The 22708-nt window shown below is 39.8% G+C and overlaps 2 protein-coding genes across 2 annotated transcripts; one reads left to right on the top strand and one right to left on the bottom strand.

Annotated features, from left to right (window-relative positions):
* Positions 1 to 1966: 1966 nt before the first annotated feature.
* Positions 1967 to 2912, bottom strand: LOC127228031 (olfactory receptor 52M1-like). Its single transcript, XM_051192470.1, is given in 3 exon segments — positions 1967 to 2616; positions 2619 to 2693; positions 2696 to 2912. Coding segments are annotated over 3 exon segments (942 nt in total).
* A 16163-nt stretch (positions 2913 to 19075) lies between these two features.
* On the top strand, positions 19076 to 20047 carry LOC127228053 (olfactory receptor 52M1). The gene has a single exon (XM_051192492.1). It carries the CDS (start codon positions 19076 to 19078, stop codon positions 20045 to 20047), a length of 972 nt encoding a protein of 323 aa, XP_051048449.1.
* Positions 20048 to 22708: the final 2661 nt, after the last annotated feature.

Raw genomic sequence — 22708 nt, 5'->3', positions numbered from 1 at the left:
TGCTATCTTAAACTGCTATGTAAGTCACCGAGTGGTTCACCTTAGCTCATGGTGCTGGCAGCTGGTTCCAGCCCACAGGCAGCAGCAGCTGGTAACAGCATCTCTCTACACCATCAAGCCTACCCAGTCACCAGGAAGCAGTGTTTGACTCCACATTCTCAACTTTTTATTTTTAGCTTTCTTAGGCCTTATGTGGAAATACATGGCCAGACGTTGGGTACCATATGTAGTCAGATTTTCCTTTAATGGCCAGCTCACAAAAAAGGTGCTACAGAGACTTATTATTAATCATGGAAGATCAGCCTATAGTTTAGGCTTGTCCCACTAGCTCTTATAACTTAACCCATTTATAGTAATCTACATTTTGCCTCATGGCTTTTACCTTGCTTCCATTTTGTACCTCCTGATACCTCTCATGTACCTATATTCATTTTCTTCTCCTCTCTCTCTGCCCAGAAGTCCTGCCTAACCTCTTCTTGCCTAGCTATAGAACATTCAGGAAAAAAAAAGTCATTTAACACCTTGGCAAAGACACATCTTCACAGTGTACAAAACTCCACAGTGTACACCAATTCCACCATATTCTCCTCTCTGTCTCTCTTGTTCTCTCCTCTCCTCTTTCCTTACTCCACTCTCTCTCAAAATCATAATACAAAAAGAAAAAAACTCAAAGCAAATAAACAAAACAACATACCACTACAAAACACATACACCACATAGTCTACTTTTCTACTCTTGGGAATAGAGCCTACCCAGAATGTTGTTGATATAGTTACACTCCATTGGAGATGTTTTATAGACTAAGAGACTTTTCAAATGTATTTTCAGGGTAGTAACCTCTAGGAAAAAGAAGCCTATAGAGGGGCCATGGAGGGATTGTGCTTTCTTATACAACTCAATACAACTCAGGACTACCTTCCCAGGGATGACAACCACTCACAAAGGGCTGGTCCTCCCACATCAGTCATTAATTTTAAAAAATGTCCCATTGGCTTGCAGACAGGCCAATCTGGTGGGGGCATTTTCTCAAGTAAGGTTCCTTCTTCTTAAATGTCTCTAGCTTTTGTCAAGTTGACAAAAACACTAGCCAACACCAACATTTTTTAAGTAGTGTTCTAATAAAACCTGGAAGTTTAGAACAAATGTGTTCATTAATTGCAACTTTAAGTAGATCAGGACTCAGGGTTGGGGAGATTTGGTTGGGAAGAGACAGTTTCTCCTCCTTGAAGCCTCATTTGCTTCAAGCCCAAAGCAAAAACCACAAGGGCAATTGGCAAATACAAGTCATTTTCTTACTAAACCAATAGCTTTTGTCAACGTATGTCATAAGTGGTGTCTGCGCCCAGTTGAGTATACAGTTCAGTCGTCTAAAACACCATGTTTTATCTATTATTAAGATCTGTTTTAATAGCATTTCAGTTGCCAACAGTTAACTCAGGAAACCTTTTTTGTAACTATGGTGACTGAAATGAGCAAGCTTTTCAATACACGTATAAAAGGATGTCTAGAAAAATCTGAATATAAAGGGTTAGTAACAACCCCAAAGTACAATGTAAATTTCAGCCAAAACACTGAGCTAGAACGCTGAAGTCATTTTGTATATAGATGACAAAGCAATTTTTCCCTATTTCTTTACAATAAAATGTGAGCAATAATACCTCATAAAATCATAGAATATAATGATTGTGTGGAAAGTGTGGGGTTTAAAAGTGCTATTTATTTGCTGCTGGTGTCAATATTATTGCTGATTTACCTTCTTTGCAATTCAAACATCCTCCAGTCATAAAAAGATAAATATCTCCCACCTTCAGATGCTTCAGAATTGTGCACTCCTCCTTACTATTCGTTTGGGACTATAAATGCTAGGCCAGCAGCTCAGACTGGGTTTCCCATTTGGAAAGCAGCCATCCATATTTGAATGCTTTCTTCTCTAGGGACTGATTTGAGAGAAAAGAAGAAGCAGCAGTCACTTGATCTTGGTTCCTGTCTTTAGGATCTGAAGAAGCCTGTCTCGAATCTGCTTGGTACGAACAGCATAGACATCTGGATTGAGGATGGGGGGAATGAGGAGGTAGAAGTTGGCCAGTAGTGTATGGATTGGTGGAGGTACACGATGACCAAACCGGTGAATGAGGGAAGAAACAGCAATGGGAACATAGAAAATCAGAATGGCACATATATGAGAGCCACATGTCCCCAAGGTTTTAAGCCTGGCCTCAGGAGTGGCCAGCCCCATCACGGCTTTGAAAATCATTACATAGGAGGCAGCAATGGCCACTGTATCCAGGATCAACACCAGAAAGCCAATACTCAACCCATAGACATTGTTGACTCTGCTGTCACCACAGGTCAAGGCAACCACAGCCATGTGCTCACAGTAGGAGTGAGAGATGACTTGAGTTTTATAAAGAGGCAATCGTAGGCGGATCATAAGTGGTAGGGGTCCAATGTAAAGAATGCCTCGGAGGAGGGCAGCCAGCCCCAAACGACCCACCACTGCCTGGGTGAGCACCATGCTATGACGCAGTGGGTTACAGATGGCTACGTATCGGTCAAAGGCCATGGCAAGGAAGATGCCTGACTCAACAGTAGCAAAGCAATGAATGAGAAACATAAGCAGGCATCCAGACCAATGTTGCCAGCACCAAACCAGAAGATTGCCAGAAGTTTGGGCATAGTGGAAGTAGACAGATCAAGTCAATGACAGCCAGCATGCACAGAAAGAAGTACATGGGCGGGTGCAGGCTGCGTTCTACCTTTACCATCGCTAAAATGGTGATGTTCCCCACCACAGCCACCAGGTACATGGAACCAAAAGGGATAGAGAGCCACATGTGCAGGAATTCCAGACCTGGGATGCCGGTGAGCCAGAAAGAGCTGGACACTGAGCAGGCATTATGAAAAGTGGGCATTGCTACTTTTAAATAAATCTCATTTGTGTCCCCAAATGCAGCAAGACATTTTCCCCTGGAAAGGAAAGAAATGGTATTCTTAGAACATATAATAAACATCATTGAATATACAATGATACACAACTTTTAGAAGAAACTGACATTTCAGACTTCATTTAATTTCACGTTACACTAGTCTCCATGAAACAAGCATAATTAAAAATATGTAATTGAATAAGTGGATGATTTTTATAGTATAATCCTCAACGAGTGATATTTTACATCAATAAATGAATTGCCCTGAGGCAGGAGTGAACTCATTTGGTGACTTATCTCTCCAGATACACTATAAAGTGGTTTCAGGGATCATATTAGAATGACCTTCTAACGTCCGACTAGGGATGCAATCTGCCTGTCAAGAGACAATACTGGGTAGAGACTGTGCACTGATAGGATTGGATCTAATACCCACAAGAGAACACATGGCATGCTCATGGAGACCACTGAAGGGACCATCTGCAGAGACTCTGGCACGGTTGGTAGGATTATGAAGTATCTGGACGAACAGTGAGTGTGGTTTCTTAGCCAGGTGTAGTTAGCAGAACACAGAGGGGTCACTTTTCAAGGGTTAGGCATCCTGAACATCCTGGTGAGGAGGGAATCTGAGAACAAGTCTGGTTTCTATTACTGCCCCTCTACCTCTGCCTGGTTCCTCATGATGGCAGGGCCCAGCTAGAAACAGGCTGATTCTTCACTCCTCAAGGAAAACTCACTGAAGCTGGGATACAAGGTCAGACTTTTAAGACTCCATGATGAATTAAAGCTTAATCTGGGAACAATCATTAACTATTTAGCTTTTCTCCTGAAATACAACTAGCATCACTTCACAACTGCTTTTTAAAGCTGTAACTTAGAAAAGTTGTTCTCCATTCATTTTATAGCAATATGCAAAATTAAGAATATGTTCATCAAACCTCAAGGAACTTGGAGCTGTCTGTCTCAGGGAGCGGTGATGACAGGGGGACAGCTGCTGCCATGTAAGCTTCTTTTTATTTAACCTTTTTCTTTTTTAGTTTCCCCCCCACTCCCCACCCCCTAACCCCCACCCCCCAATCCCCACCCCCATGTAGCTTTGGAGCCTGTCCTGGCACTCACTCTGTAGACCAAACTGGCCTCAAACTCACAGAGATCTGCCTGCCTCTGCCTCCCAAGTGCTAGGACTAAAGGTGTGCGCCACCACTGCCCAGCTCCGTGTTAAGTTTCTTGTGGCTTAGTCCTTATCTCCATAATGTGGGCTCACAGCCAAGCTCCACAGAGATTGCTAAATAGACCTAGTTTTAGCAATGCATTATAAAAACAAAGGACTGGGAAGAAAGGGTGCATCACAACTGGCCTCTGAATTCACTGAGCAGAGTGGGATAGGGCCATAGCCCAAGTGAGTTTGTCTCAGCCCCCGATCCCTATGGTCTGGCTAGCCTCTATTTGCCCCACCAGGTCCCTACCTGATGCACCCAGAAGGTGACCATTTCTGGGATCATCCAGATCCCCCTGCCATCATGGCAGAGATAGTGGGATAATAATAGAAACCAGAGACTTGGTCTCACATTCCCTTCCCACCAGGCATGTTCAAGATGTCTTTTTCTTCTACCCAAAGCCCCTCCTTTTGAAAAGTGGCCCCTCTGTGTTCTGCTAACTACACCTGGCTAAGTAACCACACTCACTGTTCTTCCAGATACTTCATAATCCCATCAACCCTGCCCGAGTCTCTGCAGATGGTCCCTTCAGTGGTCTCCATGAGCATGCCATGTGTTCTCTTGTGGATCAGATCCTATAGTGCACAATCTTTACCTAAAATCTGAGAGGGGCCAGTCACAGAACAAAATCAAAAGGAAAAGCCTACAATGTGAGGGCAAAATTTAGATAACCTTGTCCATGACTTTGAGCTTTATAATTCATGGAGACTTGTCTGTTTCACCCCCTGCTTCAAACCAAATTACTTCCATAGCTTATGCAGGTTACACTGAGCAAGGCTTCAATGTGGAACATAATAGTTTTGCTTTGCTCAGGTAAAGTCCTTGAATGGGAAATTAGGTAGGACTGTCAGATGAGCACTTTTGTGCCCACAGTTCCCCTGCCCCATTGTTGTTAGTATTGTGCTGATGAGAGAGTTGTTTCAGAGCCTATCCTCCCTCCCAATGCCATGCAAGTCCCTGAACTGCTGCCCTAACAAGGAAAATCCCTTTTAGATTTGAGCAGATAAGTTGCACTGTAGAATCTTTCTTCCTCTTCCCTATCCCTGACCACATGCAGAGCTATTTTTCTGGATATTCCTCCTCCATTTCATCTCTCCTGTGTAACAGTGAAAAGCCCCTAAGATTTCTCTCTAAAGTATTTGGAGTCCTGAATGAACACTAAGGGCAATATCACAAAAGATAGACTTTAGAGACTTTTTCCTGTCTCTGGTTTACATCATTCAGGAAGGATCCCATGTGTTCATAAAGGATATGTTCCACTCCATGCACACTTATATAGACTAACATTACAAAATGTGCCAGTCCTCACAAGAGTACAGCTAAGCTGTAGAAGCAATCTTTCTCAGGGTATCTAATGGGATGCTTATGGGTTATGAGGCATCATGTTTTAGCTAATGGGGCAAAGAAGTCTCCACAGCTCCAAAAGTTTGAAACTGTGTGAACTCAAGATGTTTCAACTCTGTTTCTTCAATGGCATATTTCTCTCTTGTGTAGTTTTGTAACTTAGGTTCTTCTACTCAAAAGAGTTGGTGAAACAAGTATACTTCAAAAGTGTTGTCCCCATCAGTACTAGTCTTTCTGCATCTTTAGGAGACATCAACTCTCATGAGCCCAGCAGACAGCAGCTTCCTCCTTCAGATCAGAAGCCAGTAAGGTAGGAAAGAGGGCAATGCAGGAGACTCATTACAGAACGAATTGTTCTCCCTGACTCTCTTTCACAGCTTCTCCTGCTACAAAACCTCAGAAGAAGGTGGGAAGCTTGCAGGGTGCTTAATTCCATACAAGTTCTTCCTTTGTTTCTAAGTCTTGGTTCAGTATTCCCACCTCAAACAGATGAACTCTGCCTTGGGTAAACTTAGTTTATTAGGTGAGCCTTTTATAAGTGAATATTTTGCATCATATTCAAGGCATTTTTAAGACTATAGTAATGCCTCACTCTTTAATTGGCTTGTACCAACTCTCAACCTTTTCATTTCCCCAATTAATAGAGCAAAGTATACATCAGATGTGAAGGTCTATGGTAAAGGCCTTGCCTTACTGCACTAAATGGTCTTAAATTTATACTATTCAAAAGATGCCTAAATACAGCCTTGGGATCAGAAGCAAACATCATCATTCTAACCCTGTCCAGAAGAGGGCACCCAACCTGAAAACAAGATGATATTGGGTGCTCTAACAAGGATTTTCTGGACACAGCAGGGCAGCCGACCCTATGAATTCACATTGACAACTGCTAAGACAGAGAGTCTGTGTTCTTTATTCCCCGTGGGTTAAACCCGCAGTGAAGGCCACATATCCAAGCATGTATGAGCAGCACAAACTGTACTTGATTTTTTTTTGAAAAATAGGACACAAAGTTGAGTGGCCAGGGAAGGCGGGAAGGATCTGGGAGGTATGAGGGAAAAGGGTGATTATAGTCAAAATACATGATATAAAATGTCCAAAGACATTTTTAAAATGAGAAAAAGAGATACTAAAATTTAATCATTAAATGTATGTGCACATTAAAAAAAAAAAGAAAGTTTGATGCCACTAAACATCTTAACCCATCAATTACTTGTGTAACAATTCCACTTAGCCCTCAGTATGAGTTTCATCCAATCAACCTCGTCACAGGATTCAGCTTCCAAACTGCAAGTGAAAATGTGTTGGTGAAACCAACACAGAAATACAGAAAAACAAGACAATTCTGTTTATTTTTTGAAATTTTTATTTCAAGTCTATAATCTCATCAATGGACTTAGTGTCCCATTGTCTCTGAAACTATCCACTGATTGTGTGTAATTCTGGGAGAAAACAGAATTTTAAACCTGCTAGAACAGACGTTAAATCAAAAATGTATGAGGAATCCATATAATTTTAGTGATTTGTATACATCTCCAAAGACTAACGGTTCATTGTCTCACTCATGGATGGGATTCTGATAATGAATAGGTAAAAAATATTTCTAGAATCCTCCTATCTTAGGCAGAAGACCCACTATTTAGTTCCATGTTCATTGCCATGAGGGAATGGTCTGCTATGTGATTAGGTAAGTGTGGCATAGGGTGACATCTATCATACTACCACTTCTAGTACTTAATAGATGTAGGTCCTTGACATCCAGAAGCTTTAATTTTTCTTTATTCCATCCTTGATATTTCCTCCTGAATTTCACTACTTTTATGAGTTCCCCCAACGTCTTCATATTAGCCTGAGATTCCTTACATATCCTTCATTCCACCTATAAACCTCCTCTGGTCTTTGGAAACTCTTCTTTCTGTATCCATCCATAGCCTTATAGGACTAAAGGGTAGCTTGGGGATAGAGAGCATGCATTGCAGGCACAGGGTGCTGGGTTCAGTCTCCAGCATTAAAACTAAAGAGACTGTAAGACCCTCTTCTTATATGTGTGTCCACATTCTATAGAGAATGGTCCTTTCGTCATTTTCTGAAATCTTCCTTCCACTGTCACATATACTAAAAATCCAGAGAAAAGGGAAGAATAATTTTCAAAGTATATTGCCTACAAATTCCTTTCACATATAGAAGTATGTATGCCACATAAAAATAAAAGCAAACACTACACTTTTTCTTATCTGTAAAAAGAATATTTTTTTCAGATGAGTTTATTCAATTTCATTGCACACAGGCTACATACAGTAATTCCCTAGGGAAGAAACCAAAACAGGATTCATCACCCTATACATAATCATCAGTTTCCCTTCCAGGAATATAGTCTATCCTTGTACAGAAATATGATATTGAGAAATATGTCTGTGCCTCTTGCAAATGTAGGGAAATTAGCCTTCTCATTATCCTGGGGTGGTTGAATAAAATAACCACACAAAACTATTTCTAACTTGTAAATATTTAAGTGAAACAAAAACGATTTGAAAAAATAGTTTTTTAAAAGTTTAACATTTACTCCCATTGCCAGGCCTCTGCTAAAGAGGCCTCAGCTGAAGAGTGCCAGGCCCCAGCTAGATCTGCCGATCTGCCCCGGAACATCATGATACCCAGCCTGCTGGATCTTTGACTCCCATCGCTGGGTCCCTGCCTAAGGAGAGACCTCCTAGAGAGCTTGGACCACCCAGAGCTACAACATTGAACTTCTGACCCACCTAAGCCCACCAGGGGAGTACCATAGAGAGAGAGAGAGAGAGAGACCCCCAACTGCACCTATGGGAAGAAGCAATGGGAAGATGTCAATACAGGAAAACACCTGACAACAGAAAGATAAGCATGACACCACCAGAATCTAGAGAATCTACACCAACTAGACCTGAACACAACAAAGCACAGGAAGCAGAAGAGAATGACTTAAAAAAAATCATCATAAAAATAATAGGGGCCCTCAAAGATGATGTGAGAAAATCCCTTAAAGAAATAGAAGAAAAAAAACAAACAAACAAAAAATTGGAAGAAATGAACAAATTTCTTAAAGAAAATACGGAAGCCAAGAAAAAAACAATTAAGCAGGTGAAGGAAATGGTTTAAGACTTGAAAACAGAAATAGAGACAATAAAGAAAACACAAACTGAAGGAATGCTGGAAATAGAAAAACTGGGCAAACGATCGAGAACTACAGACACAAGCATAACCAACAGAATACAAGAGATGGAAGAAAGAATCTCAGGCGCTGAAGATAAATTAGAGGAAATAGATTCATCAACCAAAGAAAATCACAAATCCAACAAATACTTAACACAAAATATCCAGAAAATATGGGACACTGTGAAAAGGCCAAACCTAAGAATAATAGGCATAGAAGAAGGTGAAGACGCCCAGCTCAAAGGTGCAGAAAACATATTCAACAAAATCATTGAAGAAAAGTTTCCCAATCTGAAGAAGGACATGTCTGTTAAAGTACAAGAAGCATACCAAACACCAAATAGACTGGACCAAAGAAAAAAGACCCCCTCAACACATAATAATCAAAACACCTAACATACACAATAAAGAAAGAATATTAAGAGCAGCAAAGGAAAAAGGCCAGGTAACATATAAATGCAGATCTATCAAAATTATACATGACTTCTCCATGGAAACTCTCAAAGCCAGAATATCCTGGATAGATGTTCTATAAGTACTAAGAGTCTACGGATGCCACCCCAGGCTAATACACCCAGAAAGACTCTCAATCACTATAGATGGAGAAAACAAGATATTTAATGACAAAGCCAGATTTTCCCAATACGTATCTACAAATCCAGACCTACAGAAAGTTCTGGAAGGAAAACTCCAATCCAAGAAAGTTAACTACACTCACAAAGACATAGGATATAGATAATCCCACTTCACCAGAACCCAAGGGTAAAGCAGGACAAATATTTTCACAATACCATCGCTAACAACAAATCTAAAACAAACAAGCATTAAAAATCAATGGTCCTTACTTTCCCTCAACATTAATGGTCTTAACAAACCTATAAAAAAACACAGGCTAACAGAATGGATACAAAAACAGATTCCATCCCTCTGCTGCATACAAGAAACATATCATCTAAGCTTCATAGATACACATTACTTCAGGGTAAAGGGTTGGGAAAAGATCTTCCAATCAAATGGACGCAAGAAGCAAGCAGGTGTGGCTATCCTAATATCTAACAAGTTAGACTTCAAACCAAAATTAATCAAAAGAGATAAAGACAATCAATTTCGTATTCATCACAGGAGAAACCCATCAGCACGAAGTCTCAATTCTGAATATCCGTGCCCCAAATACAAAGGCACCACATTCGTAAAAGAAACACTACTAAAACTCAAACCTCACATAAAACCTCAAACACTATTTCAACACTCCACTCTCACCACTAGACAGGAACACCAGTTGAGACTTAAGAAACAAAAGAACTAACAGAAGTTATGTCTCAATTGGGTTTAACTGATATCTATACAACATCCCATCCAAACACAAAAGAATACACATTCTTCTCTGTTCCACATGGAACCTTCTCTAAAATCAACCACATACTAGGCAACATAACAAACCTCAACAGATACAGAAAAAAAAAAAAAAAAAAAAAAAAAGGAATAGTCTCCTGTATCTTATCAGACCAGCAATTGTACCATACCTAGGTCAAAGAAGAAATAAAGAAATTAAGGACTTCCTAAGATTCATCGAGAGTGAGGACACAACATACCTGAACTTATGGGACACCTTGAAAGCAGTGCTACCAGGGAAGTTCATTGCACTAAGTGCCTATATGAAGAAAACAGAGGATAGACATATAAGAGAATTAACAGCACAACAGAAAGCCTTAGAACAAAAAGAAGAAAACTCACCCCGCAGGAATAGATGCCAGGAAATAATCAATTTGAGGGCTGAAATCAATAAAGTAGAAACCAGGAAAAAAATACAAAAAATCAATTCAACAAACAGTTGGTTTTTCGAGAAAATCAACAAAATAGATAAACCTTTATCCAAACTAACAAGCAGAGAGAAAACATGCAAATTAACAAACTCAGACACGAAAAGGGGGACATAACAACGAACACAGGAAATCCAGATAATTTTCAGGTCATACTTTGAAAACCTGTACTCCACAAAATTTGAAAATTCAAAGGAAATGGACAAATTTCTGGATAACTATCATTTACCAAAATTAAATCAAGAACAGACAAACAACTTAAATAGACCTGTAACCCGCAATGAAATAGAAGCAGTCATCGAAAGCCTTACAACCAAAAAAAAAAAAAAAAAAAAAAAAAAAAAAAGCCCAGGGCCAGATGGCTTCAGTGCAGAATTCTACCATAAATACAAGGAAGAGCTAACACTGACACTCCTCAAATTGTTCCACACAACAGAAACAGAAGGTTCATTACCAAACTCTTTTATGAGGCCACAATCACTTTGGTACCGAAGCCACACAAATACAGACCAATATCCCTCATAAGAATTGATGTAAAAATACTCAATAAAATATTGGCAACCTGAATCCAAGAATACATCAGAGAAATAATCCACCATGGCCAAGTAGGCTTCATCCATGGGTTGCAGAGATGGTTTAACATATGAAAATCTATCAATGTGATCCACCATATAAACAAACTGAAAAAGAAAAACCACATGATCATCTCCCTAGATACTGAAAAAGCCTTTGACAAAATTCAACACCCTTTCATGATAAAGGTTTTGGAGAGATCAGGGACAACAGGAACATTCCTAAACATAGTAAGAGCAATATACAGTAAACCAACAGCTAACGTCAAACAGAATGGAGAGAAGCATAAGGCAATTTCTCTAAAATCAGGAACAAGACAAGGCTGCGCTCTCTCCCCATATCTCTTCAATATCATACTTGAAGTTCTAGCTAAAGCTATAAGACATCAAAAGGAGATCAAGGGGATACAAATTGGAAAAGAAGAAGTCAAACTGTCTCTATTTGCAGATGATATGATAGTTTACATAGGCCACCCAAAAAACTCTACCAGGGAACTCCTACAGCTGATAAACTCCTTCACCAAACTAGCAGGATACAAGATAAACAAACAAACAAAAAATCAGTAGCCCTACTTTATTCACATGACAAAGGGACTTAGAAAGAAATCAGAGAAACATCACCCGTTACAATAGCCACACACAACATAAAGTATCTTGGGGTAATGCCTACAAGTGAAAAACCTATACAATAATAACTTTCTGTCTTTAAAGAAAGAAATTAAAGAAGATACCAGAAAATGGAAAGATCTCCTATGCTCTTGGATAGGTAGGATAAGCATAGTAAAATTGGGAATCTTGCCAAACGCAATCTATAGATTCAATGCAATCACCATTAAAATCCCAGCACAATTCTTCAATAACCTTGAAAGGATAATAATCAACTTTATATGGAAAAACAAAAGACCCAGGATAGCCAAAACAACTTCAGGAGGCATCATCATCCCCGACTTTAAGCTCTACTACAGAGCTATAGTCCTGAAAACAGCCTGATATTGGCACAAAAATAGACAAGTGGACCAATGGAATCAAAATGAAAATACTGATATTAACCCACAAACCTACAAACACCTAATTTTTGACAAAACAGCTAAAAGTATAAAATGGAAGGAGGAAAGCATCTTCAACTAATGGTGCTGGCACAACTGGATGATGGTGTGTAGAAGACTGCAGATAGACCTATGGCTATCGCCAAGCACAAAACTCAAGTCCAAATGGATCAAAGACCTCAAAAAAAAAAAAAAAAAAAAAAAAAAAAAGAAAAGAAAAGAAAAAAGAAATCCAGCCACACTGAACCTCTTAGAAGAGAAAGTGGGAGGTACCCTTGAACAAATTGGTACAGGAGACCACTCCTGAACATAACTCCAGCAGCACAGACACTGAGATCGATAATTAATAAATGGGACCTCTTCAAACTTAGAAGCTTCTGTAAGGCAAAGGACACAGTGGACAAGAACAAACGGCAGCCCACGGACTGGGAAAAGATCTTCACCAATCCTACATCTGACAGAGGGCTGATCTCCGAAATATACAAAGAACTCAAGAAGCTAGTCAACAAACACCAAACAACCCTATTAAAAAATGGGGTACAGGACTTAATAGAGAATTCTCAATAGAGGAAATCAAAAATACTGAAAGACACTTAAGAAAGTGCTCAGCATCCTTACCTATCAGGGAAATGCAAATCAAAACATCTTTGAGAGACCATCTTACTCCTGCAAGAATGGCTAAAATTAGAAACACCATTGACAACTTATGCTGGAGAGGATGTGGAGAAATGGGAACACTCCTCCACTGCTGGTGGGAGTGAAAACTTGTACAGCCATTTTGGAGATCAATATGGTGGTTCCTCAGGAAAATAGGAATCAGTCTACCACAGGATCTGGTAATTCCCCTCTTAGGCACATACCCAAATGATCCACATCCATGCAACAAAGACATGTGTTCAACTATGTTCATAGCAGCATTATTTGTAATAGCAAGAACCTGGAAGCAACCTAGTTGCCCCTCCACTGAAAAATGGATAAAGAAAATGTAGCACATTTACACAATGGAATACTACTCTGTGGGGGAAAAAATGGAATCTTGAAATTCGCAGGCAAATGGATGGTATTTGAATAAACCATCCTGAATAAGGTAACCCAGTCACAAAAAGAAGAACATGATATGTACTCACTCATATATGGATTTTAGACCTAGAGCAAAGGATCACCAGCCTATAATTCACACCACCAGAGGAACTAGGATACAAGGAGGATTCTAAGAGATCCATATAAGGTCCCTCTCAGAAGGCGAAAGGGACAAGTTCTCCAGAGCATATGGGGAGTGGGGGGTGAGGGTGGGCAGTGAGTGAAGAGGGAACTAGGAGAAAGAGAAGGGGAAGAGAGGAAAGCACGTAGGACTAGGAAGATTGAGTCAGGGGAGGAATAGAAGTGGGAAGAGAGAGAGACCATAAAAGAGGGAGCCATTATAGGTTTGAAGAGAAAACTGAACCTAGAGAAATGTCCAGAGACCTATAAGACTGACTCCAACTAACAATTTGAGCAACAGTGGCAAGGCTACCATAAATGCCTTTCCCTGATAATGAGATCAACATCTAACTTATCCACCATCATGGAGCCCTCATCTAATAGCTGATGGAAACAGAAACAAACACCTACAACTAAACACTGAGCCGAACTGGAATCCAGATGCAGAGAAGGAAGACAAGACCAGGCTGCAGAAACACATAGAGTCTTCTGACCTTAATAAAGAGGAGCTAGTGGGACCACAGACTGAAGCTGGGAATCCAGCATGGGACTGACTCAGACCCCCTGAACATGTGTCTCAGCTAGAAGGCCTGAGCAGTCTAAGGGACATCATACAGTGGAACCAGGATATATTCCTTGTGCACAAAAAGACTTTGCGGGCACATCCCCCATGGAGGAATACTCCCTTAACCTAGAGACAGGAGAAAAGTCCTAGTCCCTACTTCAAATGACTTGACAGATTTAGATGACCCCTCCTGGAGGGCATCACCCTACATGTGGTGTGGGGGGAGGGGGATGAGAGGAGAGGTGGTCAGGGTGCATGTGAGGGTGTGAGAGAGGGAAAGAGGAAGGGAGGGAGAGAAAACTGGAATTGATATGTAAAATAAGACTAAAAAAATAATTAAAAAATAGTTTAACATTTAATTTTTAAGGTATAGACCAGATGTGAATTAAGGCTTGAGAGAGTGAGACAGAGAGAGAGAGAGAGAAAGTCTGTGTGTCTATGTGTATGTAGGTTCAACATGAACCTCTGGTGTCATTCCTTACATGTCATTCACTTTGGGTCTCCCTCTAGCCTAGAGCTCACCAAACAGACAAAGCTGGCTATCTACAAGCCAGGGAGCCATCTGCCTGCCTCTTGCCCCAGTGCTAAGATTACAGCCATGCATCACCACTCCTAGCTTTTTTATATGGATTTGGATTATGAAGATCAAACTCGGGTCCTTGTATTTGCAAAGCAATAACTTTATCCACTGAGCTCTCTCCTCAGCAGTGACTAATGATTTTGGTTTTGGTTTTTAGTAGAAGTGGTAAAAACAGCCTACAATAGTTACATGACTATACATGACTATGGAGTAGCCCCCCCCCCGCCACACACACACACACACACACACACACACACACACACACACACACACCTCCACCTTCTCTTGTGAGAGATCATGAGATAGGACCCTTAGAGTCTGTGAGCTCCTCAGGCTGAAGGGAAGGCAGCAAAGCCAACACCAGCTGAGAGCTCACCAGAGAGTAAGAACAAGTCTCTATTCTCATCCATGGAGTGGACAGGGAGTGAAGACAATTCCTAAGAGGGTATTAAAATCCAGAGGGAAGCTGGTGAGTTTCTCTGTGTAGCCTTTGGGAAATAACTGGCTATTTTCAGAACTTAGATAAAGGGAAGGAAAGAAAATGACTAGGGGCACAGCCTTCCCCAGCTTGCCAACTACATTTTCCCAAGCATCAGATAAGAGCTAACCACTGTGAGGAACAGAGCCCACAACTCTGTGGCCATGCTCCATGGGTAAGCACATTCTGGGACCATGGGGAGCAAAGCCACCGGAAGCAGTCTCCTTCAGCCAAAAACTGTCAAAAGCAGCAGCTAGTTAATACTTCCTTGGATGAGTCGAGAGAGAGAGAGAGAGAGAGAGAGAGAGAGAGAGAGAGAGAGAGAGAGAGAGAGACCACAAAACAGAAGACATAGTAGCCTAGTATTTAGGACAGCAGAGAAAGTATGAAGTCCTGCACACAGTTGAACCTCCTGTCTTAGGTTCCAGGAGCTCATTACCCTGAACTGAGCCAAACATGATTGTATGTCTCTTCAATCATTATAAATTCATGCTAATGAAGCTAGTCATGAAATTTCAAAATAAGACTCATGTTTTTGACTGCACAAAAGCAGAAATCACATGATATGCTTACAGACCAATCCATTAGAAACTAAAGCAAAAGACTATGCAAAAAGAGAAATTAGTCATTCAGTTGATAAAGAAGTTTCTAGAATAGCTATTGGAGATGTAGCACTGTTTGTGTTCTGTGGAAGGGAAAGTGAAGGAAGTGAAGGGAGCTGTGGATAAAATAAGTTCAGCACTATTCAGCAGCTAGGAATTCTAACACAGAGAGATGATTAATACATGAAGAAAGGCTCAGGATCTCCCTAATCACAGACCAGGAAACACAATTAAAAGCAAACACAAATTTCCTGAAATTGTACAACAGCAAAGATGGGAATTAGGATATGAACATAGATCGGTCTTGCTTCTAATCCACACTTATGTCAAAGCATCTTTCTCAGAAGCCTCAGACCATCAGATCACCTCTCCCTGGGTTTGCGAGCTTGCCATCACTGTGCAGGTAAAAAATGTGATCTCTGTAAAAGCAGAAAATATTGCTATGCAGTGCTCTAGATTGTTAGTCAATTTAGTTAACACAACCTAGTTAAGACTGGTGTTTGTGATGGTGTTGTAAATGTGATGAAAATATAGCACACTTACTTTTTTCAGCATTTTTCATCCTAGCCTAAAATTCAATTTCAGCTTCATTGACTGAACTAGTTCAGACACAAATCAAGGAAGGAAACTAAAGACCATCCCCAGACTCAGATTCTTTCATGACAAATAGTTGCTACTTTAACTTGCCTTGAAATTGAGTGCATGAGCTCCTTTTAGCTTTGGAATGGTGATATATTATACATTCAGACTACACATCAGTTTCCAGTTTTAAAATTCTGCATTGACTAAAGACTGCCTTAAGTCTCTGTCCATGTAACCTATCCCTGCACTTCTGTAGCATCCTCTGAGGTGTAACAAGCAAGGTGAAATGTTTCCTACTTGTGAGGTGTGCATTTCCAGTCTGCTACCCATATTACATTTCAGGGAAAAGCATCTGCTGTCATGTCAAACCCTTGTTTTCTGTTCCATATACCTTTCATTTGCAGTAAACATTTTTTGCATTTAATATGGAAAATAATGCTTCCAGAAGATTCAAGTAAATTGCCTAGAGTACATTGAAGGCCTGGGCTGACAAATATGATTTGTTAGACAGTAATTCAACACCCTGAGCAGACTTCTAGGACCACCTTCGCTTCACTACCATAATTGATTCATTTAAGGCAGTTGTGTATTTATTTGACTCCTAAGGGAGCAACTTTGCATGTTAACACTCATTTACACATTCAAATATCCTAGTCAAATATTTAATATAAAAATACTGCAAGTTATTTTAAGATTCACAAAACTTACATATTTCTACTCCATATCTGGCCAATGTCTAGCCACTGAGTAAGCAAAGGAACCCTTAAAATAAACTGTGTATTGGAGCCTGAAGCAGTAGTTTTAGAGGCTACATTGGGACTGACTCCTATTTGGTATGGAAACGTAATGGCTAGTTCTATTTTAGACAAAAACTAAAATGTATGTTTGTTTGAGACAATTCAGGAGTTTATAAAGGTCCCCTAACACACACACACACACACACACACACACACACAATGTTATAGGTTAAAGATTTCATAAAGGGCTCTGGAAAGGGTGACCTGAAATTGGCCTTGAAGGATGGGAAAATATCCCTAGGTAGGAACAAAAGCCTAAACGCAATGGAAAAACTTCTTGGCTGTAAGAGCTGTGTGAAGAAACTTACTGCGCATAGATGGATATGGTAAAAATCACTATCAAGGATCTATCTGATAAGAAGGGTCAAGAGAACAAGCCTGAGACAGGGAAGGGCACATGGTGTTAGGAGCTCTCAGACTCTGAACAATGAGGATGTAAATAAGGACTTCCAGCAGATACATCTGAAAAGCAGAAAGCAAACAAGACTAGTAGAGGCAATGACTGGGGTTTTGGTGCTCAAGAGACCAAGGGTTCTTATGCAAAAAAAGAGACTTCCTAATCCCTTTGGTTCAATCCATTCTTGTTACTCTCCAATAGCAGATAGTAGAAAACATAAATGAAATTTATTCTAAGGGAAAAAAAATAGACTTCTTCAGTCAAATCACAAATGGTGCCCAATACTTGCCAGGAAAACCTATTAACAGTAGTCTTTCCCTAGAGTAACCGTTCTCAAGAAGTTATGTCTCTTCTTCATTCTGTTTAAGCTTAAAGTCTGGCAACCTGAAATGTGAAATCTTTTTCTTTAAGATATTAGGTCCATGTCAAATCTGTATGTGTGTGTCTATGTGTTTGTCTGTCTATCTGTCTGTGTGTGTGTGTGTGTGTGTGTTTGTATGTGTATGTATGTGTGTGTGTGTGTGTGAGTTTGTGTGTATCTGTGTGTGTGAGTATATGCATGTACACAGTGTCTCGTTGTGCATAGTGACAATAAGAGGACAACCTCCATTATCTATCCTCACCTTTCACCTGGTTTGAGGCAAGATCTCTTCTGTGTTGTCTGCCAACTGTGTGCAGCTGGCTGCTGACCCCTGAGCTTTTGGGGATCTTGTGTCTCTGCCTCCTATCTCACCACAGAAGTTCTAGAATTACAGATGTGTGCCACCATGCCAGCTTTAATGTAGGTTGTGGGGATTTAAACTCAAGCCCTTGTATCTGTAAAGTGCTTTACTAACTAACCATCTCCCAACCGCTCTGTCACATCTTTATAATTCTAGTCCACTAGCATATTTTCCTAATAAGACTGCTGCCTTTTATCTTTGTCAGGCTTTGATAACTTTATTTTTAAAAACACAGTATGTATGTATAGAATAATATATACTCCATACATATGGAAGAAAATTCAAAGTACCTATACTCCCATCTATATAACAATCAGCAGGTATAAAACAGCACAAATCTTCCCAGATACTTCTCAATTTAAGGATATAATTTATATGTCACCTACTTTAATAAAAATTAAATCATAGTTTATCTTGCCTCCTGGTATCCCTCACTTATATATCATATAAACATTATACTAATAAATATATATAGTTATTTGTACATATAATTCTAACTCAGTGCATGTAAAAATTAAAATTTAAGCAATGCTTTATTTACATTGACCACATGGCTCCAACTTTTCATTAGAATAAAAATTTGAAACAGCTAATTAGCATACATTATTGATATCAATGTTATTGACCAATGATAAGAAAAGCATATAGAATTACTGGATAAATATTGTATTTTTATTTATAGTTAAATGTTACCTGGAAACCATTTCTCTTTTTTTCTTTTTCTTTAGGGAAAGTTCCCCAAAATAAACTTCCTGGGCCAAGGGAATGCATAATATTGGGTATTTTTATACTACATTTTGAAATTAGTGGTAGAAACTCTAAGCATGCCTGTTTCTGTGCTTAGCAATGGGTGTCATCATAGGTGATTCTTATAAATAAGTAACACAGTGTTCTTTCAAGTTGGCATTCAGAATTCTTCTTTGTTGTAGGTGCCACAAGCTATCAAGAATGGAAATGAGGATCTATTCTAGAGCTGTCAGAGGCATTATCTCACATAGGAACAGAAACCCGATGTTAAGAGCTCCTCTTCATATCCCATGCTCCCAAGCATGCTCATTTATAACAATGCCTGCTCAGTGCCCAGCTCTTTCTGGCTCACCGGCATCCCAGGACTGGAATACCTGCACATCTGGCTCTCCATTCCCTTTGGTGCCATGTATCTGGTGGCTGTGGTGGGGAACATCACCATCTTGGCAGTGGTTAAGACAGAGCGCAGCCTGCACCAGCCCATGTATTTCTTCCTGTGCATGTTGGCTGTCATTGACCTGGTCCTGTCAACTTCTACAATGCCCAAACTATTAGCCATCTTCTGGTTTGGTGCCTGCAGCATTGGTCTGGATGCCTGCTTGGCTCAGATGTTCTTTGTCCACTGCTTTGCTACTGTTGAGTCAGGCATCTTTCTTGCCATGGCTTTTGATCGATATGTGGCCGTCTGTGACCCACTACACCATACATCAGTACTTACCCATGCAGTGGTGGGACGTTTGGGGCTGGCTGCACTCCTCCGAGGAGTATTCTACATTGGACCTCTTCCACTCCTAATTCGCCTGAGGCTGCCCCTTTATCGAACCCAAGTCATTGCCCACTCATACTGTGAGCACATGGCTGTAGTCACTTTGGCATGTGGTGACACAAGAGTCAACAATTTATATGGAATGGGAATTGGTTTCCTGGTATTAATCCTAGACTCACTAGCTATAACTGCCTCTTACATAATGATTTTTAGAGCTGTGTTGGGATTGTCCACCACTGATGCAAGGTTTAAAACTTTAGGGACATGTGGTTCTCACATCTGTGCCATCCTTGTCTTCTATATTCCTATCGCTGTTTCATCTCTCACCCATCGCTTTGGCCACCATGTACCTTCCCACATCCATATTCTTTTGGCTAACTTTTATCTCCTCATCCCACCCATTCTCAATCCAGTTGTCTATGCTGTGCGCACCAAGCAGATCCGAGAGAGACTTTTGCATATTATTAAGTCAGGAACTCAACCCAGGAACATATAAATATTTGGTGATGATGGTAAGAGGCTATTCTAAAGCAAAGAATCTCTTGATATTTCTGGGTGCTTCCTAAAAAAATGGTGGGGATATGAGCCTAAAAGCAGTACTAAAGACTAAAGAGCATGCATTTCCTATGAAGTGTGAATACAATATCTTGAAGTAGAAGGGAAAATTGGTGATAATCTCCTGTAATATAACTCCTTTAAAAAAAATAACATATTTAATTTTGTGCAATTAAGTGCAATAAGCATATAGGTCATAGGAACTGAGATCATCTTATCCTTCACTTTTGTGGTATCAGATTTCCTGGTTTTTGTTGTGTTATTGTTGTTGTTTTATGACAGGGTAACCAACCACAACTTCTAAAAAGTAGAATTCTATTCTAAAATCTTCTTAAACACAATTTAGGTAATTGTATTCAAAACTTTCAAACATTTATTATATTGGCAAGCTTTTCTTGAGTTGCCCTTATTCATATGACATTTATCTATCGATAAATAGGAGGAAGTTTAATCTAATGGGACTTAGAATGGGATTTTACTGCCCATAGGAGTTAAAGTCTTTAAACCAGGTCATTCCTGCATTTAAACAAAGAAAATGGACAAGGGATACCACATCTCCAAGAGCTAAACAGAGATCAAGTAGTAGATAGAAAAGGGTATTGTGAGATTCCATTTCAGAGGCTCTAAGATGTGAGGGACAATAGCTTCACTGAGATAACAAAGATAAAAAGGAAAGGAGGTAACAGTATCAAAATTCCTCCTAGGTGTTTTTTAATTGTCTTCTTCCTTGTGCTAAGTTTAAGACTTCATTGGAGAATGGAGTGGACTTTTAGAAAATTGTTATCAGGCAGTCACAAGAGAGGGATGCCTACTGCTGCTTCCTGGTTCCTCCACTGTCCTCTGGGCCTGATCCATCTTGTGCTATAACAAATAGCACTCCTTCATATTGTAACCTGCAGAACCAGACCCAGGAGACTGCTTCTTTTCATCCATTGAGATAAAGGACAATAGTGTTCCCACAAGACCCTGGCAGAGACTGTCTGCTACACAACCTCCTGGTATTGACCCCTCCATTCTGACAGCAGGACTCTGTACAAACCAGCCAGCACCACAATTTTTGCTCTTTCAGTCAACCACTTTGTCTCTTGTGTCCCAGAAAAAAAGTGCAAATGATGCAAAACCCTGTGGCCCTAGGAACCCTGGGAGTTCAGCTTTGTGCAAAGAGCTCATGGTTCCAACAAATATCTCTTCTTCTACCAAGTACAAAAGGTCTGTGTGCTTTAACCTAATGAAACCATGCAGAAAACCCTACCTTCTGCCTCAAGTCTTTCTAAAACTCCCTTCTGTATTTCTTGATCAAGACTTTGGATTTTAAAAACTAAGAATTCAGTATCTTTGTTCTCTGGTCTAATCTTATAGCTTCCCCTTAACATTAATGTTAAGTGAGGGCTCTCAGCTTAACCCCAGCACAAAGAGAGATTTAAAAAAAAAAAAAAAAAAAAAAAAAAAAGGAGAGAGAAGGGTAGGAGGGAAAAACTCATAGAAATAGATTACTTCTAAATAAGAAATAATTTTTGGGCATCACATTATGGTCCAGTGACTCTTGTATAAAAGTCAGTATTTTATGTAAACGAACAAGTTCACCTTTGTTCAGAGTTCTTGTTTTACCTTTTTCCCCAGCTCTCACAACCATGAAACAATATCAATCATGTAATGTTTAGCTCTTATTTCCAAGAATACACTCTGTTTTCTTGCTTTGCTGAGGGGAACTGTAGCTTGTAACAAATTTTTGCCACACCTCATAGTTGTTCGATGCCAAAGACACTCAAATAAGGACAAGAAGACACAAATTTAATTGATAGAATATATATTTCTAATAGAAATGAAAAGACTTCTAGTGCTATAGAGAGAGAATTCTTATGTAGATGATAATAGCAACAAAAGCCTTGGTCATAAACATCTAATGGCTCAAGTACCTTTCAGAAACAACAGAAGTTGCCATGCTTGAACAAATCTGAGGACCAGGACATGAATCAAATTGGGAGTAAAGATACATTCAAGCTTGCTATAAGACTACAAAAGAAGACCAAGGGGATCCAAATTGGAAAGGAAGAAGTCAAACTGTCTCTATTTGCAGATGATATGATAGTTTACATAAGCGACCCAATAAACTCTACCAGGGAACTCCTACAGCTGATAAACACCTTCACCAAACTAGCAGTAGCCAAAAAAATCAGTAGCCCTACTTTTTTTTGGACCACAAAGAGACAGAGAAAGAAATCAGAGAAACATCACCCTTTACAATAGCCAACAGCAACATAAAGTAACTTGGTGTAATGCTTACCAAACAAGTAAAAGACCTATATAACAAGAACTTTGTGACTCTAAAGAAAGAAATTAAAGAAGATACCAGAAAATGGAAAGATCTCCCATGCTCTTGGATAGGTAGGATAAACATAGTAAAAATGGCAATCTAGCCAAAAGCAATCTACAGATTCAATGCAATCCCCATTAAAATCCCACCACAATTCTTCACTGACCTTGAAAGGATAATAATCAACTTTATATGGAAAAACAAAAGACCCAGGATAGCCAAAACAACCCTATACAATAAAAGAACTTCGGGAGGCATCACCATTCCTGACTTTAAGCTCTACTACAG

The sequence above is a fragment of the Phodopus roborovskii genome, unplaced genomic scaffold (genome assembly GCF_943737965.1).
Source record: "Phodopus roborovskii unplaced genomic scaffold, PHOROB, whole genome shotgun sequence".
Taxonomy (NCBI): Eukaryota; Metazoa; Chordata; class Mammalia; order Rodentia; family Cricetidae; genus Phodopus; species Phodopus roborovskii.
Note: the sequence above shows the minus strand (reverse complement) of the source record. Positions and strands in the feature narration are given on the sequence as shown.